This window comes from Lissotriton vulgaris, unplaced genomic scaffold, assembly GCF_964263255.1.
Source record: "Lissotriton vulgaris unplaced genomic scaffold, aLisVul1.2 SCAFFOLD_2812, whole genome shotgun sequence".
Taxonomy (NCBI): domain Eukaryota; kingdom Metazoa; phylum Chordata; class Amphibia; order Caudata; family Salamandridae; genus Lissotriton; species Lissotriton vulgaris.
The window spans coordinates 51,903-71,991 of NW_028243471.1; the positions used below are offsets into that span (position 1 = coordinate 51,903).

The window sequence follows — 20,089 nt, forward strand, 5'->3', positions numbered from 1 at the left end:
CACTTGTATGTCCAGTCCAGGCCACCAGTACATTTGCTTCACTCTCATTTTGGTTTTCACTATGCCGAGGTGCCCCTCATGTAGCTGGGCTAACAAGTGCTGGATCAATTTCGTAGGAGGCACCACATTGTCCCCTCGGTACAGGAAGATTCCCGAGTCACTCACCAACAGTTCTTCGCGGACTTCGTAATATTTCTGTAGCACTTGCTTTAGCCTCTTCTTTTCCGGCCACACGCTGATTAGGTACTCCTTGACCTCACAGATTTCTGCGTCTCCGTCATACGCTTGGGCCCATTCCTGCTGGCTGATCACCCTTTCTGAGTCTTCCATTACCGCTATCATCTCTTCATCCTCTACTGTGGGGCTAGGAGCTTCTTCCATGGCTGAGGCTCTACTTAGGTAATCCGCTACCTTGTTGCATGTCCCCGGTATGTATTCTACATCATACCGGTACTCTAGTAGTTTCAATGTAATTTTGGCTATGTGTGGCGTGGCGGTCGCATGTCCACTCAAGGTAAGAACTTTGACAAGGGGCTTGTGGTCTGTCTGCAGTCAAAATCTCATGCCCCACAGGAATTGCCTGAATTTCCCCATGGCCCATACCGCCGCCAGCCCTTTCTCACTGGCATCCGTCGTCAGTATGGTCTGACCTGGGGTACATACCCTTGGAGTGGCACCGCCTGACTTATGTCCTTTTTTTAATCTTTAAACTCCTTCTGTGCTTCTTCACTCCACTTGAGCGCTGTCTTGTCTCTTATCAGCTGCCTCAGTTGATGAGTTTTGGTGGCAAAGTGCTTGACAAACTTACTGTAATACTCAGCCGTCCCCAGGAAGGATCTCACTTCTTCTTGGCTTTTGGGAGCCTTAGCATCGCAGATCGCCTTCACGTTCTCTCTTTTCAGCGTGATCCTGTGTCCTCCTATCTCATGCCCAAGGTATGTGACTGATGTCATACCCAGCCGATACTTCTCCCATTCTGCTGTTAAGCCGTTCTTTTGTAGTACACTCAGCACCATATTCAATTTCCTGTCGTGGTCTTTCTGGTCCGTCCCCATCACCAAAATGTCATCCTGAAAGTACTGGATGCCCTCGATGTCCTTGAACAGGCGGTGCATTAACTTTTGGAACACCGCTGCGGCCGAGGCGAGACCAAAAGCCATCCTGCGGAATTGATAGCATCCAAACGGTGTTATGAAGGATGTTAACTTCCGGCTCGTAGGGTGCAGGTCTATTTGGTTATAGACGGATGTGAGGTCGATGGTGAAGAACCACCTCACCCCTCTTGTTTTGGCTAGCATTTCTTCTATGTGAGATAGCGGGAATTTCTCCATGATCAGGCACTTATTCAGTTCTCGGAAGTCCACACACAGACGCACCTTGCCGTTTGGTTTTCTCGCCACAACCAGAGGCGCCAGCCACTCCGAACTGTCTATGGGTTCAATTATCCCCTGCTCTTCCAGTCTACGCAGTTCCTGTTGCACCGCTTCTTTTACCACTATGGGGACATTCCTCACCTTGTGGGACACTGGATTAGAGTTCTCCTTGAGCAGGATTTTGTGTGTGAATTTTTCTAGTTTGCCCACTTTCCCTCCGAACACTTTCGGGAAGTCCTTTTTTATTTTCTCCTGGTCCGGCCAGCTCTCAGGGGCTGTCATCAACACTTGAATGTCTCCCCCCGGGTCCAGTTTTATCCCTTGGTCGCCTTGATCCATCCAACCCAAGACTAATGGACCTTTCTCTGCCACGTACAGCTTGCACTCGGCCGACCTTCCCCTGAATTCAAACGTTAGAGTCCTGTACCCTACCATGGGGATGGGTGTGCTTAGGTACGTCACCTGCCGTATATCTGGTGGTTCCAATTTTGGTCCTAGGCTGGGCTCGAACTCTTCCTCCCACACTGGTCTTTGGATGATGGTGTACGGGGATCCCGAGTCTATCACAATCTTGATTTTCACTCCTCCTATCAGCATGTCGCATTGAGGTTTACGGGAACGCTTGTTGTCTATTGCTAACACTTGCTCCTCTATGCACAGCACAAGGTCATCTTCTTCTAGCTCATCTTCTTCTCCTTCTGGTTGTTCTTGTGCTACATACTTCAGCACGGTTCTCTTGACTTTTCTACGACACACCTTTTCATAGTGACCTATTAGGCCACAGAACATGCATTTCGCCCTGAACGCCGGGCAGCGTTTATCTTGGGCTGAGTGTGCCGGGCTTCTGCACCTGTAGCACGCGGTCTTGCTTTCCCTTGTCTGTTTTCCTGTCTGTCCGGGTTTTCCAGCCCATCTGATTGCTCCTTAATTTTCTCCAGGCGCAGTTCTGTACCCTCCTGAAGGTTCTGCATCTTCCACTCTGTTCACCAATGTCCTCTGGGCGGTCCCCCTTTTCGCTGCTTCGGCACATCGTTTCGATAACTCTGCTTTCTTTGCCATCGCTATGACCTCCTTCAGCGTCGCCTCTTCGTGTGCCCACAATTTATCTTGTACGGTCTTATTGGTCGTGTGCATAACAATTTGATCTTTGATGAAGTCGTCCTGGAGGACCCCGTACTTGCATGTCATCGCTAATCTTCACAGAGCCGCGACATAATCATCTATGGATTCGCCCGCTTCTTGCTTCCTTTGCTGGAAATTGTAGCTATCAATTGAGACATACACCGCTGGACGGTAGTGATTGTCCAGATCCTCTATGGCTTGCTTGAAGACGTCGACATCCGCTTGTGGTCTGGGTTTGGGAACCAAGTTAGTGAATACTCTTATCCCTCTGGTCCTAGGTTGTGCAGGAGTATCCTCCTCCTCCTAGCACTGGGGAAGGGTTCCCCATTTTCATCTTCTAGGGCCTCTAGATAATTTTTGAAATAGTCCCTCCAGTCTTCCCATTTCATCTGGGGTTCCCCTGGTTTAGGCAAGCTTGGGATCGGCGCTGTAAGCGATGATGTCTGCGAGCTCATCCTAGCCTGCTCTACCGGTTCCTCTCCCTGGTTCCTTGGGCTGCCCGGTGCGCTTGCGTTCCCACCTTGCGTCAGGTTCTGTAGAGGTTCTTCTGCACCTTCTTCTCTGTGGTCCTCCAGTTCCGCCAGGGCCTCTGTGGGGTCTTATCAAACCCTTGCCGTGTTTCTCCTCCTGGCTGCTGCCTCCTTCTGGCACTGATGCACTTGGTGGGTGCTCACCGCTCTTTTGCGCTTCTGCCGCGCTCTCCCTGCTCCTCCAGCAGCTCCTGGCCGTAGGGTCTTCCTTCTTTGTACCCCCTCTCACTCCCTCCACGAGGTGGGTCAGTAAGTGAGGTTGTGCCCCTTGTCTGCTGCTGTACTTTCCCCTTTCTGATTTAGTTTTTTTTTGTTTGTGGGGGGGTCCCACTCCTTGTCGCCAATATAAAGTTGCTCCTATCGTTAGGAGTAATAATAGTGCAGACTCAGGTTTGTGGGGATGAGAACACTTTATTTATGCAACTACGATCGGAGGGAGAGCGCCGAGCGTCTTCTCGCGCCGGCACACCGGGCGCGCATGCGCAATCGCTCGTTTCTGGCGTCTTCGCGTGTTGCGGCATGACACAACCCGCCAAGACTGGAGCGTGACTCTACATGACTGAGTGGACTAGTGGATGAGTTATTAACAGCATATTTAACTAAGGGAATTGTGGCTATAAAAGCAAAGATAGAAGAGGATTCTACTCCATAAGCAGCATGGTGAGGAACCTTGTATGTTTGTTGGATGCTATCAAGATTTGAGAACAAAAGGGAGGAGACAAAACAACATCGAAATAGGCACATATATACTCGACTGAACAGGAAAGACAAAAAAACTGTGGAGAGCCAGCTCATGGAGGCTGACCCACACAAACAAAGGGGTGATAGAAACATGTACTTCCAGACTGGGGCCAGCAGAGGCAGTGAAGCAAGCTCACTGCACCCAGGGTCCTATAAAACGGTCAGAACTAGCAAGATGATAGGAGTTACTATGGGAACCACTTACGTCTTTCTTCTCCTGACAATCTGCTCATTCCATATCCACTGCTACCAATTACGAGCCACCATAAATGTTATAATACTTTAGTTGACTGCGACTGCTTTTATTTTATTTTTTTAGGTAATGTTGCTGTTGCTCATTAGAAGCACTCCCTCTTTTCCCTTCCCTTCTACCTTCTCCTCTTTCTCCCTCTTATCTTTCTTCTTCTTCTTATGAAAATTTAAAATGCACTTGGTTTGGTACCTGCTCATATTTTTTAATTCAGGTTATATGGTATTCTAATCCACAAGTTTATGTAGCGTTAACCTTTGCTGGTTTTACATTTTGGCATTTGCTCATTTCTGGTTATTGGAAGTAATGTGTGCTCTTATTTATTCCTTCTGCTTGGATTGAAGTGCTTGTATACTTTGCTCTAACATATGTACTTTTATAACCTATAATTCTAAACTTTAAAAAAACTATGTAGATGGTGCCATCGTATTGTGTTGTTGTGTTCCCTTCCTTCGTTCATATTCCCTTTGTTATGTTTTAGGTTACTGCTACTTGTTTTTCTAACACATTCCTAACACATGTACTGAAGAGAAGCCAGCTGTGTGAATGAATGTCTGTGAATGATGTACGTGATGGCCACTGGCTGAATATTGCTCCATGAGGCACCCCGCTAACATAGTTAATAACATAATTAGCTCTCCTTCGCATGCACTCTTACTAGAAGAACCTTGCTCAGAATCCTTCTTTCTCGCCTGTCTTGCTGCAGAGGGAGGTGTTCCCCGTGATCTTTGCAGTTGTGAATACTTTAAGCGTTGGCCTTTTCCTGGGGCTGATCAACAGACTTGGACCCGGCACTTAACCTCCTATAGTTGAGGGGCTGGAGCCGAGGGGTTGTTTACTGATTAGACTTCCTGGAGACCTGCTTGTAATTGCGCTGAGGGTTGATCAGCTCAAAATATCAAACAAGTAAACAATGAGATGGCCCCTGACAGCAAACATCTGGCTCATCCGGAGACCGAATGTGAATCATTCTCAGTAAGTTAAGACTAGAGTGAGTGTCCCCCGATGAAACTGAATGTATGGTCTTGGGAACTGGAAATGGGACTCATTGAAAAGCTTAAGCTCATGAAAAGTCTTTCTTTCATCATTAGTAGTACACTCTCACCATGATGGAAATCAAGTATTTGAATCTGGGCGGCATGCCACACTGCACATTTCTTTAGGAAGAGGTCTTGACTCTTCTTCGGCTAGCAGCACACAGAAGCTTCTCTTGGGATGGAGCAGGCATCTGGCCTCATCTGGGTATTCCTCATGTATGAAGGCAACCCACAGGGCCCCCTACCAGATCTCCAGACCTCTATGTCTCCTCGGCTCGAAGCCACATTGCATCCAACATGCCATTGTGAAGTGCACATTAGGGGTGTGGCAGGGAAACATAGCACCAACCTGGTGTTGAATAGGGGTTCAGGAGAGGTCTCCTTTGGAACTCCATTAGAAATCTTTCTTGATGCACAATTGTACCTGAAAACTGCTTGTCAGTAATGGATCTTAATGTGAGTACATAAGTACAAGTGAAGGTGTTTCTTTTCGGTATCGAAGTACAGAGTCTTCAATATCTAACATGCAAAACCATGGACACTGGGGCTAAAAGAGTATGGCCTTCTGACTCCATTTTTTGGTCATAATCAAAGTAAAGATCTAGAGTGGGGGTTGCATAAGTGGTGCTGGCTCACAGAGCACTCACTGCATATGGGTGGGCAGAACCAGCGCCAGATTGGGAACAAAAACCAGCCCTGGCAAACTGCTTGGCCGACCCCCGGGGTTGATGTGGATGTGGTGTTGCGGCTGAGCTGTTTGCTAAAGCCGGTTTGGGCCTATTTTGTCAGCCCCAGTAACAAAAAAGCCCACCCTGTGGCCCAAAACAGCCTCCACCCTGGCGACCTGCCCGGGAAACGCCTGGTGCCCTCTTTGGTCAGTCCGGCCCTGGGCGGAACTCGCAGTGTTTCACTTAGTGGAATTTGACAAAGTAACATGAACACTCTATGAGATTATGCAGGGTTCCGGGAGTGGGCGGAAATCGGGACGTCAGGTTGTCATCGTTTTAAGATCCTCAATTTTTACCTTGATTTCTTCTGAAGAAGAATCAGCAATTGTTGTTAAGCTGAAACATCACTGTCAGTTGAAGGCCTTATGCACTGTTTTGAGGCAGTAAGGAGGTTGTATATCTGACAAAGCGGCCATGCTTGAAGTCACTGATGGTTAGTCCATCATCGTCTCCTGGTACACTTCCACACTTGGCCTCATCTGCTTTTGCTGTCTTAGTAGACACTGTGGTTGTGATTGACATGGAAGCCTATATTACTCTGGAGGTGGGAAGGCAGTATGGCTTTATGAACACCTCTCTTGAGTCTTGAAATCAAGATTCAAGGCTTTGCTTCGTTAGATGTCTGCTGATGAGCTCGTGTTTTTTTTAATTTTTTTTATTGAGAGTTCATATATAACAATACAGTACAGTACAAGAGACATAACATATTTGAAATCCAATTAATACAGTCTAGAAGAAAAGAATATTGAAAACAACCATACAGTTTTTTAGTTATAACATTTAAATTATAGAGTGCAAAATTGTGTAAAAGCAAACAGGCAACAGACTTTCACTAATAATCAAAAGATTTTGTTAGAATTAAAATAATATAGGAACTTTAAACTCCCTGTAAGATTTCTCCATTAATTTTTCATAGCTAGATTTGAAAAGTTCATCATGCATATGCATAACAAACTCAATAAACCAATTTTAAATCCGATTAAATAGCAGCAAGGCAAATTTAAGGATCAAAACCACTCCAAAATGTATCATATTTTTTCAGAGCCCCTGATCTTAAAGCGTATTTTCTTTCCCTATCCTGGATTCGGAGTAATTTTATCTTCCATGCTTGGAAAGATGGGACAAGGTCTGTTTTCCAGGACTGTAATATGAGGGATTTAGCTATTAAAGAAGCTATAAAAAGGGACTCATTGTGTTGAGTGTGAATAGAAGAGCAACCTAGGACGGAAGTCAATTCATCCAGGACAATATTAGTTTTAAGGACAATTGAGATATATTTTTCTATTTCCTTCCATAATACCTGGATTTTGGGGCATACCCAAACAATGTGTTTCCATGTGCCTTTTCCTTCACATCGGAAACATTTGTCAGCTATTTGGGGGAAGATATTATGCAAAAAGGACGGAGTTCTATATATCAATTATTTGTTAAAGAATTGCATGCGTTTAAAATTTGCTCCTCGAAAAATGGTTTTATTAAACTTATTTATTTTGTCCCATACCTGTTGATTAATTGTAATATCTTCCTTCTTTTTCCATCTTTCAGTAATCTTGCTGTAGAGGTCCTGATCTTTACCTTCTCTTAGTGTTTTAATCCAAATACTCATTTTCTTTTGTGTTTTGTTGTTAAGGATAGTGGAAATATTTTCTTTCATGAATAGATTTCCTATAGTGAGTTCTCTAAATTTTGGATTTATCTTGAAGAAGGCCTTATGCACTGTTTTGAGGCAGTAAGGAGGTTGTATATCTGACAAAGCGGCCATGCTTGAAGTCACTGATGGCTAGTCCATCAACGTCTCCTGGTACACTTCCACACTTGGCCTCATCTGCTTTTGCTGTCTTAGTAGACACTGTGGTTGTGATTGACATGGAAGCCTATATTACTCTGGAGGTGGGAAGGCAGTATGGCTTTATGAACACCTCTCTTGAGTCTTGAAATCAAGATTCAAGGCTTTGCTTCGTTAGATGTCTGCTGATGAGCTTGTGTTGTTAGCAGCTTCACATGAACATGTTCCCTTGCAACATACCCTCAGAGGGAATTATGGAAACCAATAGTTTTCAGCAACAGTTCAGTGAAGAGAGTCTCTGACACCTCTAGATGGGCATTGTGCGCATCCACAATTTATTGTGGCACCTTCACAAGGGGAGTCATGCACACCATTTATATCATAACCTTCACAGCGAAAGTTATACACACAAACAGATTTAGTGGTACAACTCTAGGTTAGAGTAGTGAAAACCTAGAATTGATACAGTCACCTTCACAGAGGGGCCTTTTAATGCCAACATGTGTTATTAATACCTCCACAGAGGGAGACATGCCACCAACAATATTTTACAGCATCCGATACAGCAGGATCATAAATACTAATATGCAGAGGCGTTTTAAGGAATGGGCAAAGTGGGCCCTGGCCCAGGGCCCCAACCTTTCAGGGGGGCCCCCAGCTCTGTTCTGCAGAGAATCTTGCCCTTATGACCATGCATAATCCTTAAACGGATTGTTTTGAATACCATTTTCTGTTCATTTATTTGTAATGTGGGTGATAAGTGAGAATCTATTACAGACATTTTTCAGAAAAGTGTGTTTGTGTTTCATGCAACATCCATAAAAAAGTTTCTTTTAGATCAAATATGCCATTAAATGTAAGAATTGGGCGGGTGTAACATAGATTATTTGCAGTAATATAGTGAGCTGGTGCCCTGTTACAATATTGAAAACACACGTCATTGTCCCTGAATATCAGATGTAAACACATTAAAAATGTGGAAAAGTATGCCAGTGCACTGGCAGTGACCAGGCCAAAGAGGGCATGAAAGAGGTGAAATGTAATCATAAATTCAAATCAAGTGGGGCCCACAAAATACGTTTGGCTCAGGGCCCCCAATAACCTTGAGATGTCCCTGCTAATATGTTTAGTGACCACCATACAATGGGGGTCAAATTAAATCCCTATCAATTATTCATTTTAAAGAGTTTCTCTTATAGCATTATGAATTAATTTAGCATCCAATAACGTATGTCCTGCTTTCATTATAATTTTGACAAGCTGTCTGCTCATCGGTTTAACATTGATGTGAGGTACAGGATACAGGTCCAAAACCTACCTCTAAACAATACATACCATATTCACCTGTCACTGACTTTGCAAAGCCCATTTAAGTGTTATTCTCGCTGGAGACTTTCTCAAGTTCTCTTCTGCTGCAATGCAGAGGGAAGCCCTAGTCTAAATCTTAAAGACCTGTCCTGTGCCTCTGCTGAACTTGGTGCAGATAGACATCTCCTTCGACAACTTTCAATGAAGAGGAACCTCTTCCTCTTCACTGCTCTAGTACTCTCTCTCACACATGTTTGGGGTTCAGCGCATATTGCTTCTGTCCAAAATGCCATTGTTCCCACAGAATATTGGGGAAAGCTCTCTCATTTTTCTACATAATCAAATTGCATTTTTTGTATTCAGCCATAGTGCTCTCTGCTATTATTATACTCTCACAGAATGGGGCATAGAAAGAGACTTCCTGATGACACACTAAGTAGTCAAAATTGCTAAGCTGCAAAAACCACACTACAGATGCCACGTGAGCTTCAGCGGAATAAAGTTCAGTACAGGCTAGTGAAATACATATATGGCTTGTGAGGCCTACTGTAGACACTCAGAACCTTTGCTTAATACTGTCGCCTCAAGGACGGTTAGTTTTAAGGGTTGTTCAATGCCAAAGCAGAAATATTGTGATTGTGGCTGGATATCATGGTGGATACTTTCTATGGACACCTGTGAGGGGTGTATGAGTCCTGTCAGTTGTGTTTGACCACTAGTCTGTGATATTGAAGTACCCAAAAAAAGTATGCACAAAAGTGATGGGTGGAAATCAGTCTTGACCCTTCTCCAACAGGAGCAGTTCAGCCCAAACTGCAAGGCTCTTGAGTTGGGTGTAGATTGGATCCAATGGCACAGTGAGCATGGGACCTACGCCTGGGAATACCCATCACTCTTGTGATGTTGTACTGAAATATACTGAAAAGTGATGGGTGTAATGCATGACTGAATCTCAGCCACTGGTAATTACTTGGGGCTAATCAGTATTCTTGGGGTCCAAAGCCAGCAAAGTATGGAGCAGTAAGAATGTAAAAAAGCAAGTTTCTGGGACACAAAGTCTGATTCAGTTGACAAATATATACAAAGTGTTGGATTTCCCAGGCTTCATGCATAGATATTTAGCAGATTGGTAAAGAGCAATGGAACAGTGAGACATATTTGAAGATGTATTCAAACAACAACTCAAGTGTACCTTCTGCAAGAAAATGTAAAGCACACAGAAAAGGGAGTACGTCTTGTTCTTAGAAATGATTTCAATCACAGAATCTGTCATATCTAGGAGGCTTCACACTGCCAATTTTCATATCACACTTACAAATATTAGCTAAGGTAGGTCTCTGGTAACACCCTCTTTGCGTATGGCAGAGTTATAATAGACAAAGAACACATCTACTTTATTAGTAAGGGCAAGATTTGGACTCCATACCTGGCAGGTATCGACCCCACCCTCTAAGAAGCCGGCACATAGGATGGAGGATTTGATGTTTCCAGCATAGACCGTCTTGGAATTGCAAACTTTGGTAGGAATCAAGCGGACACCAGCAAAGTTCATATGTGGAGAAGAATCACCTGTGTAGAGACAAAGAAAAGACTTAGCATCTCTCCACCGGGATAATAAGTGCATTGCATTCAGCCAAGATTATGGTACAGCCAACATTATGGCAAGAAGTATCCTTAAAAAACTAAGCTGAAACAATTATTAGTCATTGCGGTACATATAAAATAAATCAAGTGTGCGCTTTTTCACCATTAAATACATGTCTCAGGTAGATCTTGACTGTAACCCTATCAGAAATGGGGGAGTGTGTCAATGGGCTGTAAACTGAATTGACAAGATTTCATTGGACCAATATGATATCTAGACTACTTGAAATTGCCAGAATTACATAATTTACTAGGTTTCTTTAGACCGATGTTTATTAAACAAACCCCAAATTGAATTTACAATAAAACATTTTAATATCTACACAAGTTTAAAAATGTCATACATTTTCCTCAAAAACAAATTAAATACACAAAGGATCAAAATGCTGCAATGGGCACAAAATCCCTTAATTCTCAACAGTTTACCTCCCCAACATTATGGGGTATATTTAGGAGCCTCTTTGCGTAACCCTTCAACCACCTTGCCTGGCCCTGTGTGGCTTCATAAATCTTGAGTAACGCAGCGCAGTGCAAATCGCTGCATTGCATTCCTCGGTGCCAGAAAGGCTTTTCAAAGGGCGTTGTGGGTGTTCCCACACAAGATACAGGATTCTGATGCATTCGCAGATTTACCCGAAGTGGTAGACCATGGGAATGGACAAAAAACCTATGCCTGAGGCATAATGAGGAGAAATAGGGTGCAAGTTTTCTGCATTGGTGCTGGGCAGCCAAAAGGGTGCCAGCGCAGTGGAAAAAGCAGAAATGCACCCCATTGACTTAAATATGGCGTATTCCTGACCTTTGCCTGTCACGCAGCACAGCAATGTGACTTGCCACCTGCACTGTGTAACTTGGCCATAAAAATGGCCCTAAGAATTTATCAGTATTTTCTTGATTGTGATAAGAAACCCCCTATTGTACATACCACATCAAAGAACTGTATGCAGAACAAAAATGTCAATGCTTCCTGTCGATTAAATACACCATATTTCCGTAAAACTGAATTTAAAAAGCTACATCGTTCCAGCCTAAAAAACAAGCAACACAAAAAAAATTGCAAATTGATACATTTCATCTCCAACCCTCATTTGCAGAATCCACCATTTTTGTTCAGCCCTTTGGCCATCTCTCAGCAGGAGTACAGGGGTTTAATCCCAATTAGAAATGTAATATTGTCATGCCTGGCCACAGGATTTGCTCATGATGATAAATGGGGAATGCAGTACTATCCTTCCAAAAGGCCCACCACTGAGAGGTAGACTTATATCTGTGAATATATCTGGAATCTCTATTTCTGGAGACTTTTTCAATTTTTACACATATTTCATTTTTCGAGAGCTTAACTGGGACTTCACACAAGGGAAAGGCAGAGGAATACGGTTCTTTTATGATTGATAAGCCATGCCTTCAGTTCACGGCCCATTTCCGCTCGCTCCTCAATATCTCATCTCCACAGAACAGGAACATCTTGTCAACACCGATGTTAATAACCCATTTCAGAATCTAAGCACATCCCTCTCGGAGAGACAAGACCAGAATTTCAAGCCCGTCTCCAGCCATAGCGCCTGGACGACAGTGGATTTGGGCATATACAGCACCCTTTTCAAGACTGTCCTTAATTCCATCCCAACTATAACAGTTCTGCACCTTGTAGCCATTTTTGTTTGGGCCATTGCTTTAATGCAGTTAGGACGGAATCCAAATAGAACCCCATAAATTTCTTCCAAAATGTACCCATTCCCATTTTACGTGGCAGGGAATTTCCTTTGACCACTACACAATGATTTTTCCAACTTAAATTTGATGTAAAATGCATGCACGGGCATTGATACATTGTCACCTCTTCGATCATTGACTTCCCCCAAAACCCATTTAAATTCTTACTTCCTATCCCCTAATACCAATATTCTTGTTTCTTCCATATTGACTGTGTTTATTATCGATAGTGTACCTTCAAAAGGCATCTAATTTACGCTGGAGCCTATTCCAACTTGACATGATAGTCTCCATCTAAAATCCTGTCGTGTAAATGTAAAGTCTGAACCCAACGTCGAAGTTAATAGCCAATATATATTATGATTATCCATAGGACCAATAGGACACAGAGGATCTCTGACAACATCTGAGGGTGCATTTCAAGCATCTGGAAGGAGAACAGTATGGTAGGAAATCCCAGATTTGAGTTATGGGGACAACATGACATCTAGCCTGGTTACATTTGCCACCTGACTGGCTTGAATCCATGGAATTCAGTTTCAGCAGAAAGGTTTGGTCTGCTGCATCCTATGTTGTGTTTGTATCTGGATAAATCAATCCTCTGGTCCGAGACAGCACGTGATCTGCCAGGATCTATGTTGTGATCATACCAGGTGAAAAATGTATATATAGCTAATCTAGTCCAGCATCAGCATAAGATGGAATCCTCAAGCCCTATATTCCTCCTGTTTGACTAAAACACATATATTGTGCAGTTTACTGGAAATGGTGCAGTACTTGGATTTTAATTTTTTTTTCTAAAACAGGTTCTTTAGGTGGTTCAAGGGGAGGTATGGTTACTATGGCTCCTGTTGAAAAAAGAATCATTTAACCTAAAGAGGCCTGAGAAACGCAGACCAGACTACAAAGACCCTCATTGCAAGTCAAGAGGTAATTGGTTTGTAAATCTCACATTTGGTGAATGAGTATAGCACGAAGAGCAGCAATAAGAATTTGAGGGGTTCTATCCGGATTACGGGCCTCATTTATGAGAAGTGACACATCGCTGCGTGAAAGCAGTGATGCGTCACTTCTCAGTGCGCCCTCCTTGCGACATGATTGATGCATCATATTTACTGTATGACACATCATGTCGCAAGGAGTTACAGATACGTCAGTATTTCTGACGTTTCTGTATGGAGCAAAAGTGACGCCTTTCTGGAGTGTGTCTCAAAAGGGACGCAACTCCAGCAATGTGTCCTTTCACATGGGGCAAGCCCCATGAGAAAGGGCCTGCGTCAGTCTTACGCCTGCTGTGAGGCTGACGTAAGATATTGACGCATTTGCGTCCTAGAAGTGGCGCAGTGAAATCTCATAGATTTCACTGCGTCACTTCTACGGCCCTTTCTTGCATCAGAACGCCCCCCCTTCATACATTACACCTGGCTAAAGTATAATGTGGCGCAGGTGTTTACAAAGTGACGCATCTACCTAGATGCGTCACTTTGTAAATATGGTGCAACAAGGCACAATTTTTACGCTGCTGGTGCATCAGAAAAAGTGACGCACCAGCGGCGTAAAAGTGACGCACAGCCTCATAAATAAGGCCCTACAAGTTTAAGCCCTTTGAATCAGCGATAACCACAGAAATCAATGTTTTTAAATATCAGAAGTGCTGGCCTTTGCTGTTAGATTCAAAATTCCAATTCAGTAATGCATTTCCGTTTGTGCCCGGTTCATGATTTTGCCACAATTTGTGATAAGGGCATAGAGTTGTACAACATCGTACGTATGTGGTGCATTAGCTATTTCAAGTTTTCTCATGGTCAGACCATCTCTCATCCGTGCTCTCTCCCCTCCAGGAAAAATGCCCCATGGATATCAACTGGTTACAGTTCACATAATTCTGAACACATGGTACCAGTCAGCTCAATCGCTGAAAACACCTCGACTTGCTCTTCGCTGTTTTTCCTGTCTTGACGTGCATATGATCCTAGGAAGCAACCAGTACCAATACCTAATCTTCATGCACTGAGAGAATATTTGGGTCAGGGCTTATTCATTGTGCATTTCCTAGTACCAAATCCGGGTATATGGCTTTGTCTTTAGAAAGGTAATAAATGGCAATCCCTTCACCATGCTGTAATGGTACGCCAACCATGAAGATTCTATGACTTTCAATGAACATGCTCAGGAACTGGATTCAATTTCATCTTATAGAAGAATTGAGTTCAATCTGGTGAGTCCAAAGACCCTCTATTAAAAAAAAACATGGAACTGTGATGCTGAGTGTTGTGGTGGCGGGGTCAAAAACGTGGTAAAAAAGAACAAAATATTCTGTAAATGTCTCATCGTTTTCGCTGTCAAATAATTGCATATGGAACAGTGCACACACATTAAATGAAAAATAAATGGTAATTAGACCAATCAGTTGAAAATGCAGACTTTTACTTGGTAAATGTGTTTGGGTGTGTGATCAGAGAGACGCAAGGTTGAATCCTGGTTGGCGAAGTGGGGAATGACTACTTGTGTATTTATAGTGCTGTGAAGTCCAGCCTGTTACATAAAGCATTGCGAATAAGCAAGGTATTATCTTAATATTACAATATACACATTATAACATAGGCTGCTGTAAAAGGATTTCGGCCATTAGTTATAACAGGGTTGCCCTGTGTTCTCAGAACCTGGGTATGTAATGTTAAAGAGCTACAGTGTGATCTGTTGGGAGACGGAATTGCTTTTCATGTTAATGGTGTTTGAGTAATACACCTGTGCATATGGACCAATAAAGGATCAGCAAAAGTTTACAAGTCTGGGCTTATGTCAATCAACATCAGGCATGCTCAGAATCTATTGATGAATAGAACACAACACACCACAGACTGTAATCACTTGGTATATTCTTAGTCATACATCCAAGTTGCACAAGTATTTTTTTATATATGGCTGTTTACACACAATATACAAACATGAAAGCGTGACCTGATGACAAGGTGACGCAATGTGGACACATAGGTCTGACAATACAGATTCCTAAATGACCTAAACGCAAAACAGAAGGCTGGTTCAATTAAAGAATGTCCATTTTATCACTTGTAAACAGATCAACTCCATGTAGCCTACATTACTACTGGAACTTTCTCTAGGTTTGTTGACTGTATATATGGATTATTATCTACGACGTTTCGACCGTGTGAGTTTGTGTACTGGGTGGGCATCACGGCAGGTCTTCCTCAGGCCTACACAAACGTGTACAGCACAGAGATGAAACAGCCTCCGACTGGTCACTGAGGAAATTAAATTCCTCCAGTCCTGGTTGAAGTTCAAGGCATGGACCAACATGTATCCATAGATATAATTTGAGTATCCTAATAGGATCCCCCAAGGGTGTTCCCGGTTTGCAATTGCCAAAGGTATTTTGTTAAAAATGAGGTCTGAGAACAGTGCAGAGGAACATCCAGATCCTCAAGGGGTTCTAGTAAAAGGCTAACTTGTGATGTTGTCTTCCTTCTGTGCAAAATGATTTAGGGGCAAATTTACTATTATTTCATGCAATGCAGAGCTGCAAGGGAGCTGTTTTGCCTGAAAAAGAGAGCATTTCTGCTCTCTCTGCACTAGCACACTGGCCTCATTTATGAGGATTTGGCATAGAGAAGTGCAGCACGTCAGCTTGCTGTGCCTCCCTATGCCAAATTGAAAGGGCAGATATGCACTGTATTTATTCAATACATTGCGTTCCTGTACTTTTCCCCTGCGCTGTCGCGATTTCGGCAGCCTAGCGCTAAGGCAAGCCCCTTTACAACATGGTAGCAGGGTGCCTATATTGTAGGCAGGATTGTTTGAGCAGGAAGGGACACTTCCTGCACAGAAACAATCCTAAGTGGTGTTGTCCTCTTTCTATGTGTGCTGCACAGAAAGAGGAAAAAATGAAGTTATTTCTCCTAGTTACGCCTCACAGGAGGCGTAAGGTTTTGGTACTTCCCAAGGTTTACATGCTCTCGTAAATCCGGGGAAGTGTCAAAATACATGTGTGCTGGTTGGGATTGCGTGAGTTGCATGCCCGTGGAATGGCTCCTGAGTTCAGAGTAAGGCAAGGCAGCAATCTGCGCAGCCTTGCCTTACTCCATATCTATGAGGCCATTCAAAGCCACCCATAGTGGCTTTGGTTGGCATCAGAGATATAATTTTGTGATTTGCGCCACTAGAGCATCACAAAAAGTGATGCTCCGGCAATGCAAGCCGCTCGTAAATATGCCAACATAGGCACCCTTGCAACATAGTGCAAGGGAGCATGTGTCACGAGCAAGATTGTTTTTGTGCTGGAAGGGATACCTTGCTGCACAAAAACAACCCAAAGAGGCACTTCCTGCTTCTCTCTATTATGCTGAATTCATCACGCATAGGATGAGATAAAAAAAACAAGGAGAAAAAAGATTTTTCTCTTCGTTATGCGATACTCTCTTAAATGTACGGATGTAGCGCAATCACAGACTTACCAACTTTTGTAATTCTAAAATCGCGTCATAACTGGTGGATGCATAGGAAAATACACTACCAATGGAACATCTCTGAGCTTGAAATATAACATAACGCATTGCAAACAGAGCATTGCTACATATTTCGTTACAAAGCCATGCAAGGTGGCACATATCGCCCTAGTATGGCTTTGTAAATCTTAATTAAGGAATTGCGCTGCCTCGCGTCACCTTGTATGAAGCAAAGGCTATGAAACTCCTTAATACATCTGCCACTTTGGGGCATATTTGCTAACATTTCATGCAACACAAGGCAGTAGGAAAAGTTGTACTAAGATATGGCACAATTATGTTGTCTCCTAGTACTGGAAACTTCCTACACAAAAACAATCCCTGGAAGTAATTTTTTTCTTTCTGTGTGCTGCAGAATACAGCACGCATAGAAAGAGGGAGTAATGAGGAGAAATAAAGATATTTCTTCTCATTACTCCTGCTTCAGGGAGGTGCAGCTTTTTGACGCAACCCCAGGTTTGCTTACCTAAGTAAATCTGGGATTGCATCAAAATGGGTGGATGGATGGGAACACTCATGCTCCATCCACAGAGCCCCTTTCCAAAGCAAAGTAAGGCAAGGCAGCCCTATGCACTGCCTTGTGTTGCTTTGTATTCACTAAACCCCACAAAGGAATACCAGCTGACTTTGTGTGGCTTAGTAAATGCCAAAAAGGATTTTGCATCGGGTTGTGCTATAAATGTGACGAAACCCCAACAAAACACCTTTGTAAATCTGAGTCTTAGTGTTTAAGGTAAACCAAGTGCTTTCAAAGTATACATTTTAGTAATAGGTGATCATACTCTAGTTAGTGCAAACATTTGTGTAAGTGTCCATTAAAAGTACACTTTCCAGAACTCAGCTGACAACACCCTTACATTTCAAAAAGAATAACAGCCTGGTTATCAGTGGGTCAGTTTATTCCAACCCATGCGTAAACCCCCGTTAATGCACAGGTTGGAATTACGAGTTAAAAGATATTTAACATATCAGAAAATTATCGGATATGTTAAATTCCTCAATCTTCAGTTAATTTCAGCAGGACAAACCTGATGAAATTTAACAGGACAATTGTGTACGGTATTTATTGTAACATGGATTTTGGTGCGTTAAACACAAAAAAACATGTTATTCCCCAAACTCATAATAGGTACTATGTATTACACCAAATAAATAATGTACTCTGTGGTATTGGTATTTATCAGGTGCGCTAAATAGCACCGACACTAGTAATCAGGGTCAAAATGTTTAACACCATGAACTTTTAAATAGCTCCCTTGATTAAATCATGTAGTGTCTCTCAAGCAGCCTTTACATTTGGTGATTAACACACTGCACACATTTACATTTCTTTCAGGTAGCAGGGACTCTGGTGAGAAGGCCGTATTGCTCTTTATCTCTCTGTTTCTCCCTGGCCTTCACAACACAGGAGAATCCATCTGCTCCTCAATCTCCCCTTTTTAACAAAGCTCATGGAAACAGTTTTTGTCAAATGAAAAAAGCATGGTCATGTTCAAATGCAGAGCCCTGATCATCTGAACTCCTAGGGCTTTAGAGTGATGGCCCAGGTAAAAGAGGAAAGGAGCCAGATCCTTGGATAGCATAAAAAAATGGTTTAGAGGAAGGGATATATGTGGGAGTAATTGTATCGTTTACTGATGGACTGAGAAGCTTCCTCAGAGAGATGTCTTGAAGAAATATTGTTGTTTAAAAAAAATAAAATAAAAAGGCCATTCGTTCAGTAGATGCAGTGGTACCAAGGCCAGTGCTGTAATGGGTCACTCCCCCCAGTTCTGCCAGTCTTATTCACAAAAATGCAGTGTGGAACACTCTTTCTTTTCTAACATTAGAGCCAAGGACACACTTGTGCACAGGGAACAGGGCCCGAGCAACATTGGATTAAAGATTGGACTTTCCCCCATATATATAAATATATCTATATACTAGTGCAACAGGTGCAGTTGCGTTGGGACCCAGGTGTCTGTGGGGGACTCACAACACCACAGTGATGGGTAAAGTTTTTTGGGTCAATTTCTAGTTTTGTTTGATATATTTTCTCTTTTATAAGTCCCACATTTAGGGACCCATTAGGATCTCGGGAGGATCGCCACCGCCCGCATGGCGGTTGAGATCCGCCTGAGATCCGTCCCTGCCCGCCACCCATTTTCCCCCGCCATATTACTATGGCGGGCGGACCGCGAAGGACGGAAAGACCATCCGCCGCTTTTCTGCCCAGTCAACGAGTTGACCGGGCGGAAAAGGGTTTAATATGGTGGCGGTGTCTGTTAGACACCGCCAGCCATATTACCATGGGTGTGGAAAGATGCCTTTCTGTGTCAGGCATGCAGGAATAGACTGCAGGGGCCCGTTGCGGGCCCCCAGGGACGATGGCGGATGGGGGGTGCACATGGGGGGTACCTATGGTACACCCCTGCAGTTCAATGCACAACATGGCAGGCACTGCACGGTGCCTGCCATGTTGTGCATGGAAGTGCACAATATGCCTTCCTGGCATTGTGGAGGGCGGTGCTGAGTGCACCGCCTGCCGCAATGACAGGAATGCAGGATGCGCCCGCCACTGTGGCGGGCGCATCCTAATGGCCCCCACGGGACCCCTGCCCTTATGGCGGGCGGTCCCATTACCTGGTAGTGTCCGCCCGCCATCCTAATGATCCCCTTAGTGTGGATTATGAGTTATAGAAAAGTGCCCATGAAGTATTTGTAAGCCCGGCCCCGTCACACTTCCCCTATTCTTGCCATATGTGGGGCGCCAACTTCAAAAAATGTTGCTTCGTAGGGCCCAGACGAAAAAAGTTCAAAGAACTTTGCCCTAATATTATGCAATAGCAGAGCTAAAAAAAGGGATAAGGGGGGACTAGTGCTCAGTAACATCATGAAAATTAATGCATTTCACTTTTGAAATGCAAGTATTTTATTTGGTTAAGCAGCCACACAGATTCCAACCCAGGGCATCTTGTGATTTATTTGTGCAGGTCTGGACTGGGCATTTAGCTGATTTCTGTACAAGCAGAAAGGAAACTTAGGGTATAGTCCATAAAATCTTTAGGGTCTGATTACAAGTTTAGGTGTTATTGAATGCGCCTGATAAATAACAATACAGTGCAGGTTATTTATTGGGTGCGGTAAATAACACCTATAACATGCAGGTTTTTGGTGTTCACTGAACCAAAATTAGGATGATATGGTAAATACTATATGCTTTTTCCCAGTTAAACTAGTCAGGTTTGACCTACAGAAATTTAACAAAGGTTGAGTTATTTACCGCATTTACTGCATCCGATAGTTACTGTATGCGTTAAAAAAGCGGTTTACGCAAGGGTTGGAATTA

The 20,089-nt window shown here is 43.4% G+C and overlaps 1 protein-coding gene across 1 annotated transcript in view; it reads right to left on the minus strand.

Annotated features, from left to right (window-relative positions):
- The window catches only part of TMPRSS3 (transmembrane serine protease 3), a 265,492-nt gene that overhangs the window by 27,706 nt on the left and 217,697 nt on the right, over positions 1-20,089 (minus strand). The window contains exon 11 of the mRNA XM_086948584.1: positions 10,302-10,444. Within this exon, the coding sequence (XP_086804710.1) occupies positions 10,302-10,444 (143 nt within the window). The remainder of the gene's footprint in view (positions 1-10,301; positions 10,445-20,089) is intronic.